The 21,224-nt window shown below is 46.1% G+C and overlaps 2 protein-coding genes across 2 annotated transcripts in view; both read right to left on the bottom strand.

The window, feature by feature from the left end:
• The window catches only part of LOC310790632 (histone H3.2), a gene marked incomplete at its 3' end in the record, with an annotated part of 494,832 nt that overhangs the window by 190,227 nt on the left and 283,381 nt on the right, over positions 1 to 21,224 (bottom strand). The gene's annotated exons all lie outside the window — the stretch shown is intronic.
• Positions 1 to 21,224, bottom strand: part of slit3 (slit homolog 3) — a gene marked incomplete at its 5' end in the record, with an annotated part of 417,236 nt that overhangs the window by 127,065 nt on the left and 268,947 nt on the right. Inside the window, one exon of the mRNA XM_083652464.1 lies at positions 17,124 to 17,195. Within this exon, the coding sequence (XP_083508590.1) occupies positions 17,124 to 17,195 (72 nt within the window). The remainder of the gene's footprint in view (positions 1 to 17,123; positions 17,196 to 21,224) is intronic.

Raw genomic sequence — 21,224 nt, 5'->3', positions numbered from 1 at the left:
TGCAAGCAAAACAAAAACATTGATCTCCAAGGTGGTTAAAACAACAGATGTCTATGACTGCGACCTCTAGCGGTCGTGTGAGTAAGTGCATGTGTGCAGCGCATACGCCAGGAGTTTGGAGCTGTAAGTAGGAAGTAGCGGCGACCTCTGGCAGCGGATTTGTTTAGCGTTAACATACAGTCAATGGCGTTAATGTTAGCTGTTGTGGTGGCTAACGTTAGCTAGCTGGCCTACCTAGTTCAGCAGGCAGTGGACCTCAAGCTTGTTGTGACCAACATCCCCACATTTAAAGCACTTCATACTCCCAGAGCTGGTGTTAACTATAGAGAACCTGATGCTTTACCCGGAATGAAACGTCCAGGGTTTGTGTCTCCAAAAGCAACTAACGCTAACGTTACATGTAAGCTAATGTGAAGCTAACGTAGCTAGCTGCTGGGCAGTCATGATCTGACTGAGACAATAATAAGCAAAACAAATGCGCACATTTACATAAAAAAAAAGACCAGTCAACATCACAGTGTATTTTCTTTAATCTAGAGGGAGCAATTTTCAGTAAAAAGTGAAACGACACAGATATGATGGCTTATAGTGAGGCTTTCCATGCCTGCCCCATTCACTTCAATAGAACTGGCCCCAATGCAAAATTCAGACAGCCCATTTAGTTGCTAGTAACATGCCAATAAGAGTCTAAATTACTATGCCTTTCGTGTTTTATCTGCAGACTAAGCAGCTTTAGGCTTTGGTTCTATAAAAGCCTTTATTTTTTGTATTGACTATTGAGTGATACACTTTACTAAAACAATCATATTATATCAGAAGTGTTTGTTTTGTGTTCACAATAGTGATGTCAGTTAGATTTGGTTAGGTCAGAGCTATGGAATATTGAATCATCCATCTTTGCTCACTACATCTGCCCTTTCTTTCTTTCTTTTTTTTACCCCAGGTGTGCATTAAAATACAGGTTAAGGGGACATTCGTACCAAAAGCGTTTTTGGAGCTGCCAGCGTCTTTCTGCAATTCATTCTCTAATCTCTATGTAAGGACGCGCTAGATGTGCTCCTCCTTTAATGAACGCCTCTTTTAATGAACGCACCTGGTGTTTCAGCGCTGGTGGCGTCTGTTGTTTTTCGAGGAGCGCTGTGGGCGTTTTAAAGCTGAAAAAAGTTGAACATTAGAGGAAAAGCGCGCTGCTCGTCGTTTTCACTCTTCCTACCTTTTCTCCTCCCGAGGGATCCTCCAACCTCCGCTTCTGCCAGAATTGGCAATAATCTGGCTTTCATGTTGACAGTGAACAACATCAAACAGACAAAACCAGCTGGCTACCGTCCGTGTGGTTGTTGTGTTCTGATCTGTACTGCACGCCACTACAGGTGAAAACAAAACAGAGCAGAAAAAAAATGCTCCGTGCGCTGTGTTTTGTGCACAATGGAAGCGCTCTCGACATGATTTTCATAGCGTTCTTCTGACTGAAAAAAATGATTTTGGTGTGAATGTCCCCTAAGAATGTATTTTTTTAAATACAAAAATGTGAAATAATTATTGGTTTATCGTATCGTTATCGGCCAGGAGAAGCATATGTATCGTATCGGCTGTAAAAATCCATATTGTGCATTACCTAGTAGACAATGCAATATAGAGAGAGAATGAGATAAGGGAAAGATACGAACGAAGAGAGGAAGAGAGGAGCAAAATGATGTGAAAGTGTGTGTGTGCGTGTGCATGTGTGTGTGTGTGTGTGTGTGTGGGTGTAGGCAGAGTGAAAGTCACCTTGTGAAGTGATACACTGCACTGAATGACTCTGTCCGTCTCCCCTTATGAATTATGACGGTCACTGACCAGCCAAAAAACCTCAGCTACACACACACACACACACACACACACACACATACACACCCCCACACACACTATCTCTCTCTCTCACGCACACACACCCGCAAACACACACACTCTCTCACACACACACGCACACACAGGCACGAACACAGTCTCTCTCGCTCTCACTCTCTCTCACGCACGCACAGTCTCTCCCCCTCTCGTTGGTATACGCTGATCCAGAGAGCGCTGTTGTAGGAGAGTGATCATAAAATATGCAGCCGTCCCTCTGCTCCTTAGAGTGCTACTCAGACCCCCAGACGTGTGTGTGTGTGTGTGTGTGTGTGTGTGTGTGTGTGTGTGTGCATGTGTGTGTGTGTGTGTGTGTGTGTGTGTGTGAGAGAGAGAGTGTGATGGCACTCTGACTCAGACTATCTCTTCCTATCCTCATTTGCTTCTCTAACATCACGCTTTCTCCTTCTCCATTTCTCTTCCTGTCACACTGAGTTTGTATCTGTGTCTTGCTGAAAATTACAAAATTTCAAATGAAATTCAATTCCATTCTATTCTAACAAGGATCTATGTAGAGATATCTGCCTTTTCTGCTTCTTCAATGAATGGATACAGTCAAGGTCAAAAATATCTTTCACTGGTTGGACTTGCGGGATTGTAAAATTCCGATGTGACATATTTCTATTTCAAACTTTAACGGCTAAAAGCTTAGTAATTAGGGGACTGTAAAAGGAAGCCTCCTTTTACAGGAAAATATCACCTTGAGAAACAAACCGCTTTCAGATCTGTCTGAAAAGGAGAAGATAAACGATTCACTGAGAACTTACTCTGATTTCTTGAGACCCTTTTGAAAAATGAACTGATTAATTCTATTTATATCTGAAAATGATCAAGTACTTATCATCTATTTTCATTAATCTTACTTGTCAGGGGAGGAAAAATGAGCTGGACGATCAGTGAATGAAAACCGCATCTAATTTGACTGGTTGAAAACTGGTGTGTGAATAATTATTAATTAATCAGCTTAGCCTGACACTGCGGCTCCCCACTGCTCATAGAGTTCAAACACACACACACGCACGCGCACAAAGATTGTGTATGTGTGCATATTAAAACGCATGCTATCGTGTGTGTGCGTGCGTGCGTGTGTGTGTGTGTGTGTGTGTGTGCGTTTGGGTGCCCTTTCCCCAGCTCATTGGGATGCAAGGCGTGCGCCGATCGGAGTGAGAGCTGTCCAGGCTAGCTTACGAGTCATTAGCGCGCTCGTTAGTCCAGTTATGTTAAATCTAAATTAGCATTCATCATCACACAGGGACCCATCATGTGTTCATCATCACACTGGGAGCCATCATGTGTTCTGATGTGGCCTGGCAGACGCTCTCGCTAACTGGATTAAGTCATTCACAGACACGTAGACACACTTGGTAAAACACAGTGGAATTCCAAATCAGGCGTTAGCTATTTGGTAAATTGCTTTTTAATTGATTATATGTTATCGATTGAGACATCGCAGGGCATTAGGAATGATTGGTTTGCCCCTGTGACTGCAATCGGACTACAAATTGTAACCGCACTGGAGGCGAATGCATTGCATGCATGTTTTTTTCTTCAAATTTGACTCCCCAATTTTCTCCCCAATTCCCATGTTCTCCCCAATTGTATAATAATAATAATAATAATATTGAGAAAAGATAAGTTCTACAGTATATTTTCTGACTAGGCGTTCAATATGCAATAATATAAGGTAGAGGGTAAAAGTTGAAGAAATGAGTTTACGATCCCCAATTCAATTCCCAACGAAGAAAATCTGGACTGAGTTAGGCTGAAGAAACGTTGACGTAAACAAATCAAAAATGAATAAACTGAACAACCAACCAAATAAATAAATGGTACATTTACAAAGTATTAAAACAAAGTAAATTCAAAGGTTTTATTCAAACTTCCATTCTGCCTCATTGATACAAATGAATATGAAAAGAGTTCCAAGTACAGTGGAAGACTGGCCTGCATTCAATGTTGGCACTTTGCAATAAATTAGCTTGCGCTGAGTGGAAACACACACACACACACACACACACACACACACACACACACACACACACAGACACACACACACACACACACACAGACACACAGTCATTAGTCGCTACAGAAGGAATGCCTACCATCTGCACTGACGTGATTGCAAAGAAGTGGAATTCTCAGGAATTAAACGGACAAAGTGGAGCGACTCTTCTGCCAAATAGAAAGACTTTTGTGTTTATCACATAATTACAATTCCACTTTCGCCAGTGTTTATTAGCCTTACAAGTTTTGAGCACATACAGCTTTGGCCATCAAAGGCTTTCAAAAGGTGGAATCAAAGTATTGGGGAGAAAAGTCGCCCGTGGGTTTGTTGAGTCTAATGGTCATGGTACTCTTCCCAGTCATGCGTTGATGGAATCTCCTGTTCCACTTTCACTAGATGTGTTTCAGCGGCATGGGCGACTTGAAGAACCTCCAGCTTTCAAACAAAACAAACTAGCAAACAAAAATCACGGAATGGAAATATTCCTTAAGAGTCGTCGTGTTTGTTGTCTTCAATAATCGGAGTGCATTGCTCAGTCATGCATCGATGGGAACCATAACAGATTCCATCATGTTGTTTCTGAGCTGTAAGCTTGGAAGAATGCACAGCTTTGGGCAACGCATGGCTTTGAAATGAACACTCAAAGAGAAAAGACTCTCTGTATTTGTTGTTTTCAGTGATCACTGGTTGAAATCCCTACATGTGTTTATTAGCTCGATACCAGTTGAAAGAGCACTCTTAAGCCTTCAAAGGGTTGCAATGAGATGAAACGGAATGTCCAATAATGAAGACGAATCTTTCTGTTTAATGTTAACGATGATCATAGTGAGAGTCCCCGTCACGCGTCAATAAGCAACTCGCTATTAAGAGAACCACTTGTTTAGAATATTGGTACAGATCTAATTGATTCTGATAGGTGTTTAATGATGGATATGATAAGGCCACCCTAGCTTACAATCTGTTCAAGATTTGAAGCCTGGTTGAAAGAATAACGAGTCAAGCGTACGTGTGTAAGAGAGAGAGAGAGAGAGAGAGAGAGAGAGAGAGAGAGAGAGAGAGAGAGAGAGAGAGAGAGAGAGAGAGAGAGAGAGAGGGGGGGGGGATGGATGATGATGAGAAAGAGTGTGAATTTCTGGGCGTTTTTGATCTTTGAAGAGCACTTGTTTTGGCACATTAGTATCCCATCATCACAGCACAATGAACACCTTTGAAACGACAGCTGTTTCCATGTAAAGTAGAAAAGGCTGCTAATTCCTGGCAGGGCATCACAGAGCGCAGGGCGGGGTGAACAGAGCGCAGGGAGGGGTGAACAGAGCGCAGGGCGGGGGGAACAGAGTGCAGGGCGGGGTGAACAGAGCACAGGGCGGGGTGAACAGAGCGCAGGGAGGGGTGAACAGAGCGCAGGGCGGGGTGAACAGAGCGCAGGGCGGGGTGAACAGAGCACAGGGAGGGGTGAACAGAGCGCAGGGCGGGGTGAACAGAGCGCAGGGAGGGGTGAACAGAGCGCAGGGCGGAGTGAACAGAGCACAGGGCGGGCTGAACAGAGCACAGGGCGGGGTGAACAGAGCGCAGGGCGGGGTGAACAGAGCACAGGGCGGGGTGAACAGAGCGCAGGGCGGGGTGAACAGAGAGCAGGGCGGGGTGAACAGAGAGCAGGGCGGGGTGAACAGAGCGCAGGGCGGGGTGAACAGAGCGCAGGGCGGGGTGAACAGAGCGCAGGGCGGGGTGAACAGAGCGCAGGGCGGGGGGAACAGAGCGCAGGGCGGGGTGAACAGAGAGCAGGGCGGGGTGAACAGAGCGCAGGGCGGGGGGAACAGAGCGCAGGGCGGGGGGAACAGAGCGCAGGGCGGGGTGAACAGAGAGCAGGGCGGGGTGAACAGAGAGCAGGGTGGGGTGAACAGAGCACAGGGCGGGGTGAACAGAGCGCAGGGCGGGGTGAACAGAGCGCAGGGCGGGGTGAACAGAGCGCAGGGCGGGGGGAACAGAGCACAGGGCGGGGGGAACAGAGCGCAGGGCGGGGTGAACAGAGAGCAGGGCGGGGTGAACAGAGAGCAGGGCGGGGTGAACAGAGTGCAGGGCGGGGTGAACAGAGTGCAGGGCGGGGTGAACAGAGAGCAGGGCGGGGTGAACAGAGCACAGGGCGGGGGGAACAGAGCACAGGGCGGGGGGAACAGAGCACAGGGCGGGGTGAACAGAGAGCAGGGCGGGGTGAACAGAGCACAGGGCGGGGGGAACAGAGCACAGGGCGGGGGGAACAGAGCACAGGGCGGGCTGAACAGAGCACAGGGCGGGGTGAACAGAGCGCAGGGCGGGGGGAACAGAGCACAGGGCGGGGGGAACAGAGCACAGGGCGGGGTGAACAGAGCACAGGGCGGGGTGAACAGAGCACAGGGCGGGGGGAACAGAGCACAGGGCGGGGGGAACAGAGCACAGGGCGGGCTGAACAGAGCACAGGGCGGGGTGAACAGAGCACAGGGCGGGGTGAACAGAGCGCAGGGCGGGGTGAACAGAGCACAGGGCGGGGTGAACAGAGCGCAGGGCGGGGGGAACAGAGCACAGGGCGGGGGGAACAGAGCACAGGGCGGGCTGAACAGAGCACAGGGCGGGGTGAACAGAGCGCAGGGCGGGGTGAACAGAGCACAGGGCGGGGTGAACAGAGCGCAGGGCGGGGTGAACAGAGCGCAGGGCGGGGTGAACAGAGCACAGGGCGGGGTGAACAGAGCACAGGGCGGGGTGAACAGAGCACAGGGCGGGGTGAACAGAGCGCAGGGCGGGGTGAACAGAGCGCAGGGCGGGGTGAACAGAGCACAGGGCGGGGGAACAGAGCGCAGGGCGGGGTGAACAGAGCACAGGGCGGGGTGAACAGAGCGCAGGGCGGGGGAAACAGAGCGCAGGGCGGGGGAACAGAGCGCAGGGCGGGGGGAACAGAGCGCAGGGCGCTTCCTTCTCAAACTACTTCCTACATGGTGCTAGTCTATCAAAATATCTTAGCTGTCATTTAGGGATGCACGATATATCGGCAATCATATCGGTATCGGCCAGTATCGGCCGATTTTTTAACATATCGGTCATATCGGTATCGGTCAGATGTTGCAATGTTAATATCGGTTATCATTATCAGCCAAATTCTTCACATTGATATGAAATAATGCAGTAAATCTATGATTTATGGGCTTTTCCAAAGGCTTTGCAAATAAAGAAATGCGTAACTTTTTCAAATTCAGTGTTAACATGTGTTTTTCAGTATGTACAAAATGTGATGATCATAAAAATGTGGTTTTATACAGATCATATCGACATCGGTAAATATCGGTTATCGGCCATAACAGCAATGTTAATATCGGTTATCGGCATCGGCCAAAATTTTCATATCGGTGCATCCCTACTGTCATTGATTGCGTTGCATAGTTGTTTTCTGAACTGTTGACAAATTGTGATATTGTAAGTCGCTTTGGACAAAAGCGTCTGCTAAATGACGTAATGTAATGAATTTTGGTTAAATGCATGGTCTGCGATTTGTGTTCAGCAAGATATCCATCACAAATGAGGACCACTTTTATGAGTTTTGAAGCGTTTTCTGAAAATCGCGTTTAAAAAAAGAATTGCATTTGCGCTTCGAAAATCATTTGGGGTCGCGACCCCAAGATTGGGAACCACTGAGCTATACTCACACAGTTCCACAGAGTCACACCGGTCAGCTGTCAGTTCAATCATAGTCTGCTACTGTTGGCAGAGCAGTTGAGGTGCCTTGCTAAGGGGCAACTTGATACTGGAGGTTACGGGAAAGGAGAGTGTTTCTTCATTTCCCCACACAGCCTGTGGCTTTGAACTGGCAACGACGTACAAAATTAACACCTGCCAAGCGCCAAATGCTGGTAGAATTATTCAGTTGGGAAATCAATAACACTCACCCACAATACTGGCCGGAAACTTTTCCTCAGTGATATTCACAATATTCTGCTACATCACCACATGCCCAATTTGGTAGGAAAATTACAGGTGATCGTAATAAATTAGCAGGTGATTATATTCAAATGACAGCCACAGCCAATGAGCTGTGTATGGTAAAGAACCATAGGTAAGAAATGCATGTGACATCATAGGAATACTATGAATGAACTTTGGTCTTTGCCTATTCTCAAACTTTGTCCCTGTTGCCATACACTCTTTCTGACTGTGAGCCAATCAAAGCAAAGCAAAACAATGTGCCTGTACCTAACAAGCTGTTGATTGGCTGTCTGTGCCACTGGTTCTACACAAAGCGCCAGTGTGTAAAGTTCTGTTTCTCCACTAACTGGATGGTTACCTAGAGATATGTTTAGTTCATGCTTCATTTCAAAATGACAAACGTTCCAACTTCAGCTTCAAGTGTGTGTATACCAAACGGCATTGAAAAGAGGCAGGGTGACATGTTTCAATGACAAATGCATATTCATGATGTTGGCTGGTGAACTCTTGGCAGGTCATTATGTATAGTAGTAGTAGTATATCAGCCCTTGGCATATGAGCCAAAAAGTTAATTCTGAAGATTAACTGGCAACTTCCCAGTCAAACAGCCACTTGGCTAAACTCTTGGCTGCAGCAGTGAATACTTACACCTGAAACCACAGACGAATTCCAATGTCCTTCTGGAATATTTCTCTATCACATTGCTGATCTGCATTCTTTATGCAGGGAAGGGAATTCACGTGAATTCAAATGTGTTTTACTTGTATTCTTTGATGCAGCTCGTTTAATTGGCCCACTGGGGAACTCAGCAAATCATTTTTATAATCAGGCTGTAAAAATGTTGATGTTGAAAATATTACAGCAAACAAAACAGAAGGAAACAATAAACTTGCATGTATGGAATCTTAATTAAAAGTGTTTTTGCCGACTCTAAACTTGAAATACAACTACACTTATAAGAAAAAAAAGGTCCACTGTCAGTTCACTCTAAATTTTAGAGTGTTATATATAGCTTAGCTGATTTTGGCTAAGAATTGTGAATTAGTGTGATTTAGAGTCTAAATCACACTAATTCACAATTGGTAGCCAAAATGAGCATCAGTTATGCATTGCAACCCAGGCTCATTAAAACACACTGTTCCCATGTGAGCATGGGGTGCCACAACGAGGCAGACCAGTGGCCCAGTCTGGGTCCAGACACAACGAGGCAGACCAGTGACCCAGTCTGGGTCCAGAACCACAGTTTGAGAAACGCTGTTCTGAGTCTATCTGACAACCTCGGTGGTCTGGAAACAACAAAGGGGCCAAATTGAGTCAGTCAGACAGACATTTGTTCCATCAATAATTAATGACTGGCTGCTCTCCTCCTCTCTCTGATCCTCATCTATTTTCCATCACTCTGTTCTTTTCTTTCTTTCTTTTTTTAACCGCTCACATGTCACGGCCTATTTCATCAACCTTTTCCTCTCTGATGTCTTGTACACCGTCATTGTCATAATACATTACCTACACTACTAATCTCTTTGTCGTCCTGGCTATATCTCTAGATTTGCCTAAATCTCTCTGTCTCCCCCCTTTCTACGTCTTTCTCTGTATATCTCTCCCTCTCTCCAGGTAAAAACAGCAGATAAATAAATGATATCCAGGAAACTAGCTGCTTTACAACACTGATGCCACACTCCATTTTGTCAATTCCCTCCCTCTCTCTCCTCCCTCTCTCTCCTCTCTCTCTCTCCTCCCTCTCTCTCCTCTCTCTCTCTCCTCTCTCTCTCCTCCCTCTCTCTCTCTCCTCTCTCTCTCTCCTCCCTCTCTCTCCTCCCTCTCTCCTCCCTCTCTCTCCTCCCTCTCTCTTTCCTCTCTCTCTCTCTCTCCTCCCTCTCTCTCCTCTCTCTCCTCCCTCTCCTCTCTCTCTCTCCTGGAAAAAAAGGAAGGGATAGTAATCGCACTTCTTTTGGGTCTAAATAAATCATAGCCAGGCGCTGCCTGTGATTTTACAACACCAATCCTCCACTTTCATCCTGGCAGTGATGATAGAGAGAGAGGCTAGAGCTAGAGAGAGAGAGAGAAGCTAGAGACAGAGAGAGAGACAGAGAGAGAGAAGCTAGATATTAAAGGAAGCGGTGGAAGGTGAAAGTGTCTTTAGTCATATCCTTGTTTCTTCCTGAACCTCTTTGTGAAGCAAAACCCAAAGAGAGCTGCTTTCAGATTGGGGCGAAGGTAACAGGAAACGGAAACTCAAACAAAAGCGTCACCCTTACCTTCTTGGAAACTGATCATCTCTGAGAAATGCACCTACATTTTCACAAATCAACTATTGGATCAACATTGTTAATCGATGAGAAGATCTGTTGCTGTTTCTCTTCTGTGTCCAGTATTGATGTCATTTTCTATGATGCTTGGCGATGCTGCAGGACAGAAAATACTGAAAACAGAAGTAAACCTGCTGCCAATCATGCAGCTAACTAGATCGAAGATTTATTTGCCAAGAAGACAAAGTTTTCCTTTAAACAAACTTGTATTTATAAGAAATAATACGCAACATTTTACCCATGACTGCAAATACACTCCTATACAAAAAACAGATGAGAAAATAAAAATATCGCCCATTTTAATTTGTGTATATATACCGGTATATTTTTTTTAAATTCAATTAGTGAAACATTGGGGATGATTAACAAGCTGTCCAATGTAAGCAAAATGATTCCTCTTTTTATAGCCACATCGGCAAATACACATACTTTGTCATGTCACAATGAAGCCAATTATTTATGAATCCAATCCTTTTAAATGTCGTAAATAATTTTGACATGTTGTCTAATAAAACAAAAAAAAACATCTTAACGTTCCATTTTTCTTGAGAGAACAATTATAACAAGACTAATGAAACTGACAAAATCCATTTAGCATTTTCAAAATGAGCCTAATATTCAGCTCTGACACGTCAACACTTTTCCTGTGAAATATATTACAGCAGCTCAGATAAAGCCTAGTCTACCAAGAAACAGTGGCTAATTAAAAATGACTAAATTAATTAATCTGGAGATCCGTTAGCAGCACACACAGCGCTGCTTTCAATTAGCATGAGGCATACACACACTAATGGCTGAAACACACACACACACTGCAGCACCACACACAGGCCTGTGTGTGCATCCATTTACCAGCCAGCCCACCTACAGTCTCTCATATTCTCATAACTCTCTTTGATGCTCGCTCGATCTCACACAGACACACACACACGCGCGCGCGCGCGCAGACACACACACACACACACGCGCAGACACACACACACACACACACACACACACACACACACGCGCAGACACACACACACACACACACACACACATGCAAAGGGACATGTTTTGCAGGGGTGATCCTCCTCTCTCCTTCATATATTAACTGGTCAGTGTTGAAGGGTAATGGTGGAGTCTGCCTCACCTAGGTGTTAAAGGTACATGTGCATATGAAAGGTACTGCAGCAGCAGGGGGCGATATAGGCATTAGGTGCGTGAAATAGAGCGGCGGGTGCTAAGGTTGTCATACAGTAGAGGTGTAAAATGCTTGCCCTGCATGCCGTAGACCGGAGTTTGATTCCTGCCACATTTTAATTTTTCTTCCGTAACCAAACCCAAACCATAACCCAGTTGTTGTATTGCCTAAACATAACCAACCAATCTGCAAGAAAGGATACCATTGAAAGGAATGCCCACGGCCCATCATAGGGTTAAGGCAAAGTGAACTGAACTGAAACCAACCGAACCCAAACCCTCTGCCATTGGTGCCGACCATCTCAGTCGCCAGCGGAAGGAAATCTCTTTCCGCTCCCTGCAAACTCTGCCATTGGCTGCAACCGGCTCCAACCGACCGGCTCTGACCATTTATGGATTTCCTTTCCGCTCCCTGTGTGTCGCTCTAGAGTCGCTCTCAAATGTCAAAAGTTTTGAGGAAGATTTGGATTGTGCAAAGAAGCAGGCCTGCTTGGTACTTTGGGTGGATGGTTGTAAAGATAACAGAGCCTTTTCCCCCCGCTAGACCAGAGTGAGAGTAAGAGCAGCCAGACTCTCTCCTGCAGTGCGAAACGGAGATAGTCTGGCAAGCGAGACTACCCAAAACACTAAACTGAACCCAGCTGTTTTAACCAAGCACATGTTGAAATGAAGTGACAGGCGTGACAAAACGTGACACACGTGACACACGCTTTGCTGTGATGTCGGGTTGCATATCTGCATATTCAGGCACATACATGCATACATGCAAATACAAGCAATAACACCACGGCATATATGCATACTCATGCGCACACACACACACACACACACACACACACACACATACGAACACAGTAGATTGCGTGAACACAGACACGCACGCACATACACATACACACACACACACCTGCTGGTGCAGTCAGGTGACGTCCCATAACTGTTATCTCTATCAACCCATTTGTACTGCGGTCACGAAATCAACCCCAAGAACTGAACAGATGGGGCTCTGTGTGTGTGTGTGTGTGTGTGTGTGTGTGTGTGTGTGTGTGTGTGTGTGTGTGTGTGTGTGTGTGCAGGCGTACTGGTGTGTGTATTTGTGCTTGTGTGCATGTGTGTGTTAAGATGCTTGAAATGAAGATCAGTCCAGCGGCAGAATTGCTTACTGTCATTCATGGCCTTTGCACACTTTACACATACATGCACACACACACCCACACACACACGCACGCACACACACACGCACGCACGCACGCACGCACGCACGCGCACACACACACACACACACACACACACACACACACGCACGCACACACACACCTGGCTTTATTAAAATGTCACATTCAGTGAATATACTGTGTGCTGTCATGCTGTCTGCTGTGAATGGGATGGGCTCCATATTTACAGTGAATAGTAAATCCTGCCGAGCACTCAGCTGTCAAAGTCTTATGAATTGCTAATATGTTGTATCTCGCACTGCCGATCCCCCTCTATCTGCCCCCTATCACTTCCACTGTGCGCTGAGCAAAACGCATGCCGGGAAATCTAAACAGCTAACTTTGCTAAAAGGAACCGGAGGGAGGGATGAAGGGAGGAGGAACCATCCCCCAAAAATACAAAAAAATACAACTTTAGCAGAAAGCCAAGCTGATACGTTTTAGATGTAACCCAACATGTGGTCTAAGATACTGTACATGCTGGATGTACAACATTTAAAACACGTATGCAAATATATTTATCTGCCTCCAATAAGAGCTGTCATGTGTTCTGACATTGGACTGGGTGTTGCCTGTGGGCTAAGCAGCCGCCCTGTCTTCAACCATCTCCCCCCATATCCTCTGCTCTCTTTAATCAAGCCTGTGAAGCCATCAGACAGACTGCACCAAGACCAGTCACACCACCACCACCATCAGACAGACTGCACCAAGACCAGTCACACACCAAGACCAGTCACACACCACCACCATCCAGATGTGTCCAACACTGCTGCCTGGGAAAACACCTTCTGACAAACGCCTGGGGGCTAAAGTATATACAAATTATGATAATAGCTTCTTTTTTTTACATTATCTTTGATTCCATTTGACCGTCATTTAAATGAGTATGATTTCAACTAATTGAATGGTAGCTTTTATTGTATTTGCCGTCTTCCACAGAAAACTGGAGAAAGAAGAGGTAGCCAACAGATAGCCTAGATTTTTCATAAATCACAGCTATGGCTTGTGTCATGTCCCACGCCAAAATTGTGTGCGTTTTATAAATAATAGTCCCCTGGTCTAATAATAGTCCCCTGGTCTAATAATAGTCCCCTGGTCTAATAATAGTCCCCTGGTCTAATAATAGTCTCCTGGTCAAATAATAGCCTGACTCATTGTAGTCTGGTGGATCTTTCTGTTTCCATAATTCAAATGATAACATGTCAAAGACAGAACACAGGGTCATGTCACAGTGATCTTTCAAAGAAAGATCAATGCAATTTGGCTGCCTAACTGAAAATCAAAGCATCTGATCAGTGCCTACAAGGTCTTCAAAATATGTCTGGCCAATACATCGATATTATGTGGATATCATGATATGAGAGTAGATATGGGTTTTGATTTTGGATATGGTAATATGGTATACATCTTGTCCTTTCTTGGTGTTAAAGGCTGCATTACAGTAAAGTGATGACATTTTCAGAATTTACCAGACTGTTCTATTATTTGCCTTTACCCTTAGTCATTATATTCCAACCCGATCTCCAATTATTTTCCCCCCAACCTTTTTGGACCAACGTTGCTATGTTACAATTTCGGCTCCGAAATTGTAAAATGGTAATGCACGTTTATATACAGGGGCGGGCGTGGTTTCCGGAGATTTTCCGTTTCTAACCCCTCCCCCTACCCTAACTCTAAACCTAAAATCTCAGAACGTTACCATTTTACAATTTTGGAGCTGAAATTTGAACATAGCAACGTTGGTCCAAAACATTGCTATTTTACAATTGTCTGTGAGACTGTGTTGCATATTCTGATGATTGTTTATCAAAAGATATCAGTGTAAATATTTTGTGAAAGCACCAAGTTACAACTGAACATTTTAATCTACTCCGTAGAAATACCCAGATGTATATAATGTGTGGCCATTCAGCCTAAACATTACGGAGATATGATTTTTGGTCGATATCGCCCAGCCCTATTTCAAAACCAGGAGGATCAACCAGGCCAATACAAACATCATGTTCCTGTTCAAATTCAGACCTCTACTAAGGTCTCGCTCTCAAATTCAAATTCTAATTTGCTTTATTGGCATGAATGTCTCAAGAACAATATTGCCAAAGCATCAAGAATTGTCCAATCTCTAACTCTCTCTCTCTCTCTCTCTCTCTCTGTTGTACTCTCTCGACCAACAGATCAGTACCAGCATGTACCTCCCTACTTAGTAACCGGAGACAGACAGACCAGTGGCTGGGACTCCGCTGTCTGTCTACCTATCCTGTCCTCTTCCTCCGTCTCCTCTCCTCTTCCTCTGTCTCTCTTTGTCTCTATATGCTTCTCTCTCACTGCCTCATTTACGATGCAGTTTTGCCCTCTGATAAACACACTGAGCAGCAATATCACCAAGCTCTTCACCTCTCGGCCCCACAGAGCACAATATGAAAGCTTTGCCAACAACCCTGCAGAAGAACAGCCCACTGCATGTACCAACCAGAGAGACAGGCCAGCAGCGTCTTCTCCTAACTCTCTGCCAGCTCGCTTTTCTTACAAACAATATGTACAAGTCCACTCACTCTTTAACCTTCATACATCTGAGCTTAGAGATAGAAGGCACATAGTTTTACTACGAGCTGACCTCTCTCACACACACACTCGCGCACACACGCACGCACGCACGCACGCACGCACGCACGCACTCACTCACTCACTCACTCACTCACTCACTCAGGCTCTATAGAGAAAGTAGGCACCTAACCAGTGCTTAAGTTTGGTTGGTCATGGTTTTGGACCACCTGCATTATGGTCATTTAGCACCTGTGATTTTTGTGTGTGTCATGTAATAATCCAAATATTTGACACCTCCTGTCCCCTCTGTGCCAAAACCCAAACTGGCTCATTACCACAAGACGACAGGTAATTAGCCTATTAGCAAATAGCAGCAAGTGTGTTGTGGTGAACTTCAGACATCCTCATGACTAAAATACTTGACTGTCCACATATATATATATATATATATATATATATATATATATATATATGTTCACTGTGTGGACTATTTTGGGAGAATCAGACAAGGTAAGCATGTGTGACAGATCTCTGCTGGGATAATAAGGTCTACATTCATATTTGCACAGAAGCATAAATGAGTTGTAGTGTGGACCTGTAAGTCCTGCAGTTAAACATGTGGGCCATTGGGCATGTTATGTTGAGGGTCCAGAAATAACTGCCAATCACAGTGGTTGAGTGCAGGGCTGTGAGCCTCACATCAGGGTATTTCAAACATCTCAGCTGAGTTCTATCTGCATGGCACGTTGGCACGACCACGACACCTTTTCCTCGCTGTCCGCTCATTATTCACCGCCAGTGTTTCCTACGTTAAAAATGGAGATCCTGTGGACGTGTTGAAGATGACTGCGGAACTACTGGAGCCATTAGGTGTGTGCTAAATGGTTCCTTGGTGCAGCAGCGTGGCTCTGATGCGCTCGCTGTCTCCATGTGTTCCCCAAACTTTTCCCCACAGACAGACTGACGTGAGCACCCACCTCATCATTTACAAATTAAGCACTGCACCGAACCCAACACGCAGTGCACAGCCGCCCGACACTCACACCGCGCAGCACACTGACAAATGAGCAGCTATAAAAATGTGGACAGCTTCAGACGCACAAACTTGCGCGCACACACACACACACACACACACACACACAGATAGAAAGCATGCACACGCACACGCACACATACTGATAGAAAGCATGCACACCAACACATTCACAAATCCACACGCAGTGCAGAGAAAATGCAAACCACAGCAGGTGGCAAACATGCTGTTCTCCCAGTGTGTGTGTGTGTGTGTGTGTGTGTGTGTGTGTGTGTGTGTGTGTGTGTGTGTTTGTGTATTTCTATGTCAAGGACAACACATTTGCCGGTGAATGAACAGGTAACGCTGCGGTGCACACTTGCAGGCACAACTACACAAACATGCACATAATACACACACACTCTCTCTCACACACACCTGCAAGGACATTGCTAGAGATAATCCCCCCCCCCCACACACACACACACACACACACACGCACACACACACAGATAAACTAAAGATGCAAGACGGAAGCATCTCTCAGTCAAAACATTTCTAATATTCAAGACATACATTGATTGGACAGATACATGTATAAAGAGAAAGATAAGATGAGAGGGGAAAGTAAATGAAGGCGAAAGAACAAGGGATGATTTCTGAGTAAGAGAGGAGAGGAGAGGAGAGGAGAGGAGAGGAGAGGAGAGGAGAGGAGAGGAGAGGAGAGGAGAGGAGAGGAGAGAGGAGGAGACGGGTTTTGACAAGAAACAGAGGAAAAAGAAGAAACATAATCAGATAGAGAAAAAGATGAGAGGGGGGGCAGACGAGCCCAGGGACAGAGAGCAGAGGAGAGGAGAGGAGAGGAGGATGAGAGAGGAGAGGAGAGAGGAGAGGAGGATGATAGATGAGAGAGGAGAGGAGGATGATAGATGAGAGAGGAGAGGAGAGGAGGATGAGAGAGGAGAGGAGAGGAGAGCAGGATGAGGAGACAGAGTGAGAGGAGCGTGTTTTTCTTCACTTACAGAATCTCCAGATCGCGCAGTGCTCGGAAAGCTCCATCTTCAATGCAGCTGATGTGGTTGCTGTCCAGTTGCCTATACACCATGCGCACACACACACACACACACACGCACACACACACACGCACGCACGCACACACACGCACGCGCACACACACACACACCCACACACACACACACACACACGCGCACACGCACACGCACGCACACACACGGAAGACGAGGGAGAGAGATGAGAGAGAGTCAGCCGCAAGTCTGCAAGGTCCGCTCAGCTGGGGGAGGGACTAGCAAAGGACGGACAGTGCACAAGTGTGTGTGTATGTGTGTGTGTGTGTGTTTCGAGGTGATACCCCCGTAGCCGGCAGGTAGCAGTCACCCGCGTCAAGTCACACACACACTTACACACACTTTCACTAAAACACACACTTTCACTAAAAACACACACACACACACGCAGACACACACTTCCACTAAAACACACACGAGGGACACCCCGTCCAGGCTAAGGTTAAGGCTCTCACCTGGGCGGCGATATGGCCGGAGCTGAGGAGAGGAGAGCAGACGAGCAGAAGGAAGAGAGAGCGAGAGAGAGGAGAGCGCGACCAGCCCTCCACCAGCCTATCACCTCCCTCCCCTGCCGCACACTGGCCACCGGGAGAGAGAGAGAGGGAGGGGGCGAGAGGGAGAGAGTGGGGCGATGGAGGTAGACACAGATTGGAGGAGAGAGAGAGAGAGAGAGAGAGAGAGAGAGAGCGGTGGCCACTAAAGCCCACCCTGCTTGTCTGTTCTGTAAATATTAATTGCATTTTCTTCCTCTCTCCCCCCACCCGCGCCCTCCCCTCCCCCTCCCCCTCCTCCTCCTCCTCCTCCCCCGTCCTCCTCCTCTCTCTGTAGTGAAAGAGGAGTAATTTCATTACATTAGGCTGCAGCCAATCCATTAAGGGCCTTTTACCGGCTCTGTCACTGAAACAATTTCATTAAAAGGAAAGCCGCCGTAAATCAAGCTACAGTCACGACTCTCTCTCTCTCTCTCTCTCTCTCCTCCGCTCTCTCTCTCTCTCTCTTCATCCTTACTTCCTCTCTCTGCCTCCCAGGTCTTCCTCTCTCTCTCTCTCTCTCTCTCTCTCTCTCTCTCTCTCTGGCTGGACTCCCCACACTCCTCTGCCATCCATCCTTTGCTTTTACTTTAATTTGCTCTGCTCTAAATATGCGACCCCGCCTCCATCCCTCCATGAACCCAGCAACCCCGAAACCTCAGCTCCTCTCGCTCTCCGTCCATCCCTCCGTCACTCCCCCCTTCCCCTCCTCCATCCCCCTCTCTTTTTGGGAAGGAGGAGGAGATGGATGGGTTGCAGACGGAGGAATACAAAGGGCAGACATTTAGAAGTGTCTCCTTGCCTTTTTTCTTTCTTTTACTCAACCGGGAAAGATTAGCGACATTTAGCCTGACACACACACACACACACGCACGCACACGCACACACACACACGCACGCACGCACGCACACGCACGAACACACACACACACACACACACACACACACACAGAGAGAGAAGAACATACACACATGCACACAATCACACATGCAGACGCACCAACTCAATCACCAGAATGAAATGTTAGCATTTTATGTTTCTGTTTCGATATGTTTCTGAACCCAAAAATGTTGCATCAACATTTCAACAAGTCCTTGAACCACAGATGTGTTTCCAATTGAAAATTAGATAAGTTAAGAATGTCTGGGGGCTCACCTGGTAGAGCGCGTACAATTAAGGCTTAGTTTTTTGCGTGGCCGACCCAGATTTCAATCCGACCCCTGGTCCTTTGCCACATGTCATCCCTCTCTCTCCCCCCACCTTTCCTGTATACCTACTGTCCTATACGATGAAGGCAAACATGGCCAAAAAAATGCAAAATAAAAAAATACACCCAGACCACCACCTGACACCTACACCCAGACCACCACCTGACACCTACACCCAGACTTTGCACGGTGCAAAGTCTGGGTCTGTACAGGGATTTACATTGGAGGTCTAGGCTCTAACACATACAGTACCTAGACATGTTCATATACTGTATCTTTGGTTCACAAATGTTGACATTAGATACATTGACATTAAATGTATCCGTTGTTTGAAGAAACGTAAAACGACTATTTGACTCTGGCGACTGAGCTGGGTGCACACGGGCAAATAGCCTTTTGGACTCACGCAGTCACACATACTGTACAGTAAGTGTACATACATACACCAGTGTTTCTCACAGGATTTAGAGTATTTGTGGTGGGGGACCGCAGACCCCCTAGGGGGGAGCGGGGGCATGCCCCCCGCGAGAGTTTTTTTTAAATATTTTAAAGTCAAATGCATGAATTTGGTGTACTTTGAGAAAGCTTAAGAGCAAAATTAAAAGGCTAGATCTATGAAGAACATGTCATCATTACTGTGCTGTGGGTTTACAATGACAAACTAAATTTCTCCCTATAGCTCAGGGATACTCAACTTGCTTTGCCCGGGGGCCACTTTCGTGAAATGATAGAAGGCCAGGGGCCAGTTAATAAACAAACAATATACCGTAAATTCCGGACTATAAGACGCACCGGTGTATAAGCCGCGGGACCAAAATTGACTATTTTTTTCTTCTATAAGCCGCACCGGTCTATAAGCCGCGGGTGTTTTGATGTTTAATTACCATATGAAAGGGTTCGTGCACAGAGAGGAATGTCGGGAAAGCGATGGCTGTTTGGGGAAGCTCCCATTTATTAACATTTCAACAAAACAAAACAAAAGTCAGGTCACTAATCCCCAGACAAAATCACACAACAATAGGCTATATGTGCAGCAAACCTGTAACCAGAGAAGTCAAGTCACTAATGCTCGTCTTCCTCTTCTTCCTGCGTACTGAAACCACCAAAGTCCTCATCTTCAGTGTCGGAAACGAACAGGTTCAGGGTGGCTTCGTCAACCACTCTCCTCTCTCCTTCATTGTCACTCAAAACCAACGAACTCCTCTTCATCTATAGCTGTGTTTCCATTACAGTTTTTCGCAAAAGAATTGCGATATTTCTACAACTTCGACAATGTACAATTGCGACTTGTAGGCGTTTCCATTGAAGTTGCGTTTGAGTGATTCCCCGTTGCAGCAGCTGCCACAGTGATTACGCACGGGGATCTGCCCCATATCCCGTCCCCTGCATGCTCAAATCCAACCAATGGTCAATGGAAATCCCAACATGAAGTTACAATGCATATAAACGAGCCTGATTATCAATTCAAAAGAAAATGAGTCGCAAAATGTTGCTGGCTGCGTGAATGCAGTCAGCGCGACAGGCAGAGGAAAAAAGGTAGCCTAATAGCCTACAACTGGTCCGATTTAGAGATGGAGGGGGGAAAAGGCTGATTTGGTTCTATAATTGCACCTGAAACGTGTGCAATGTATTAGCCTACTCACAGTCACTGTATTCACTTCAGACAGCACCACCGCACCAGTGTGTGCTTTTCATCCTCTCATCTCGCCGCTGTGCCAAATGCGCGCACACAGGCAGCCTGCTGTCACCATGGACCGATTTCTGCCATTAAACATTATCTAATTTGCCCGGCTACGCTTTTGCACAACACTCGTCTTTCTGCTAGGTAGCGTTGCTTCAAAGTTTTCCACTTGCTGCGGAGGTTTTGACACGGCTATCGAACCTTACTTACCAAACTTATTTTCCGCTCCTTTTCCAAGGGATAATATGGGTCACATGACGTGCAAATGCGAAAAATGTGTTTCCATTACACTTTTGCGATAAACTGCTATATCGACACGTCTGAAAAACCACCTCATGATCATCTACTGCTCGTTCTCATGCTGTCGAGAACGAGCAAAGCTTTTTTTTGGTGAAAGAATCCTCCAGGGCGCTTCTTGTTAACAGTCCGAGTGAGTGGCAGGTCGAACGTCAAAGGCACTTCATCCATATTTATGATCTGCTCCGGTTCGATGGAATATTCCTTGATCTTCCTTTGTGTGAATTCGCCGAAGTTTGTGATTTTCTCCTGGTAGTCGGGGGAGGGAGTTGATGGGCTTGTGGCCGTTTGCTTACCGTAATTACCATATGTAAGTGGTCA

The sequence above is a fragment of the Poromitra crassiceps genome (genome assembly GCF_964638095.1).
Source record: "Poromitra crassiceps genome assembly, chromosome: 15".
In the NCBI taxonomy this organism is placed as follows: domain Eukaryota; kingdom Metazoa; phylum Chordata; class Actinopteri; order Beryciformes; family Melamphaidae; genus Poromitra; species Poromitra crassiceps.
This window is presented reverse-complemented; position numbering and strand designations above follow the sequence as displayed.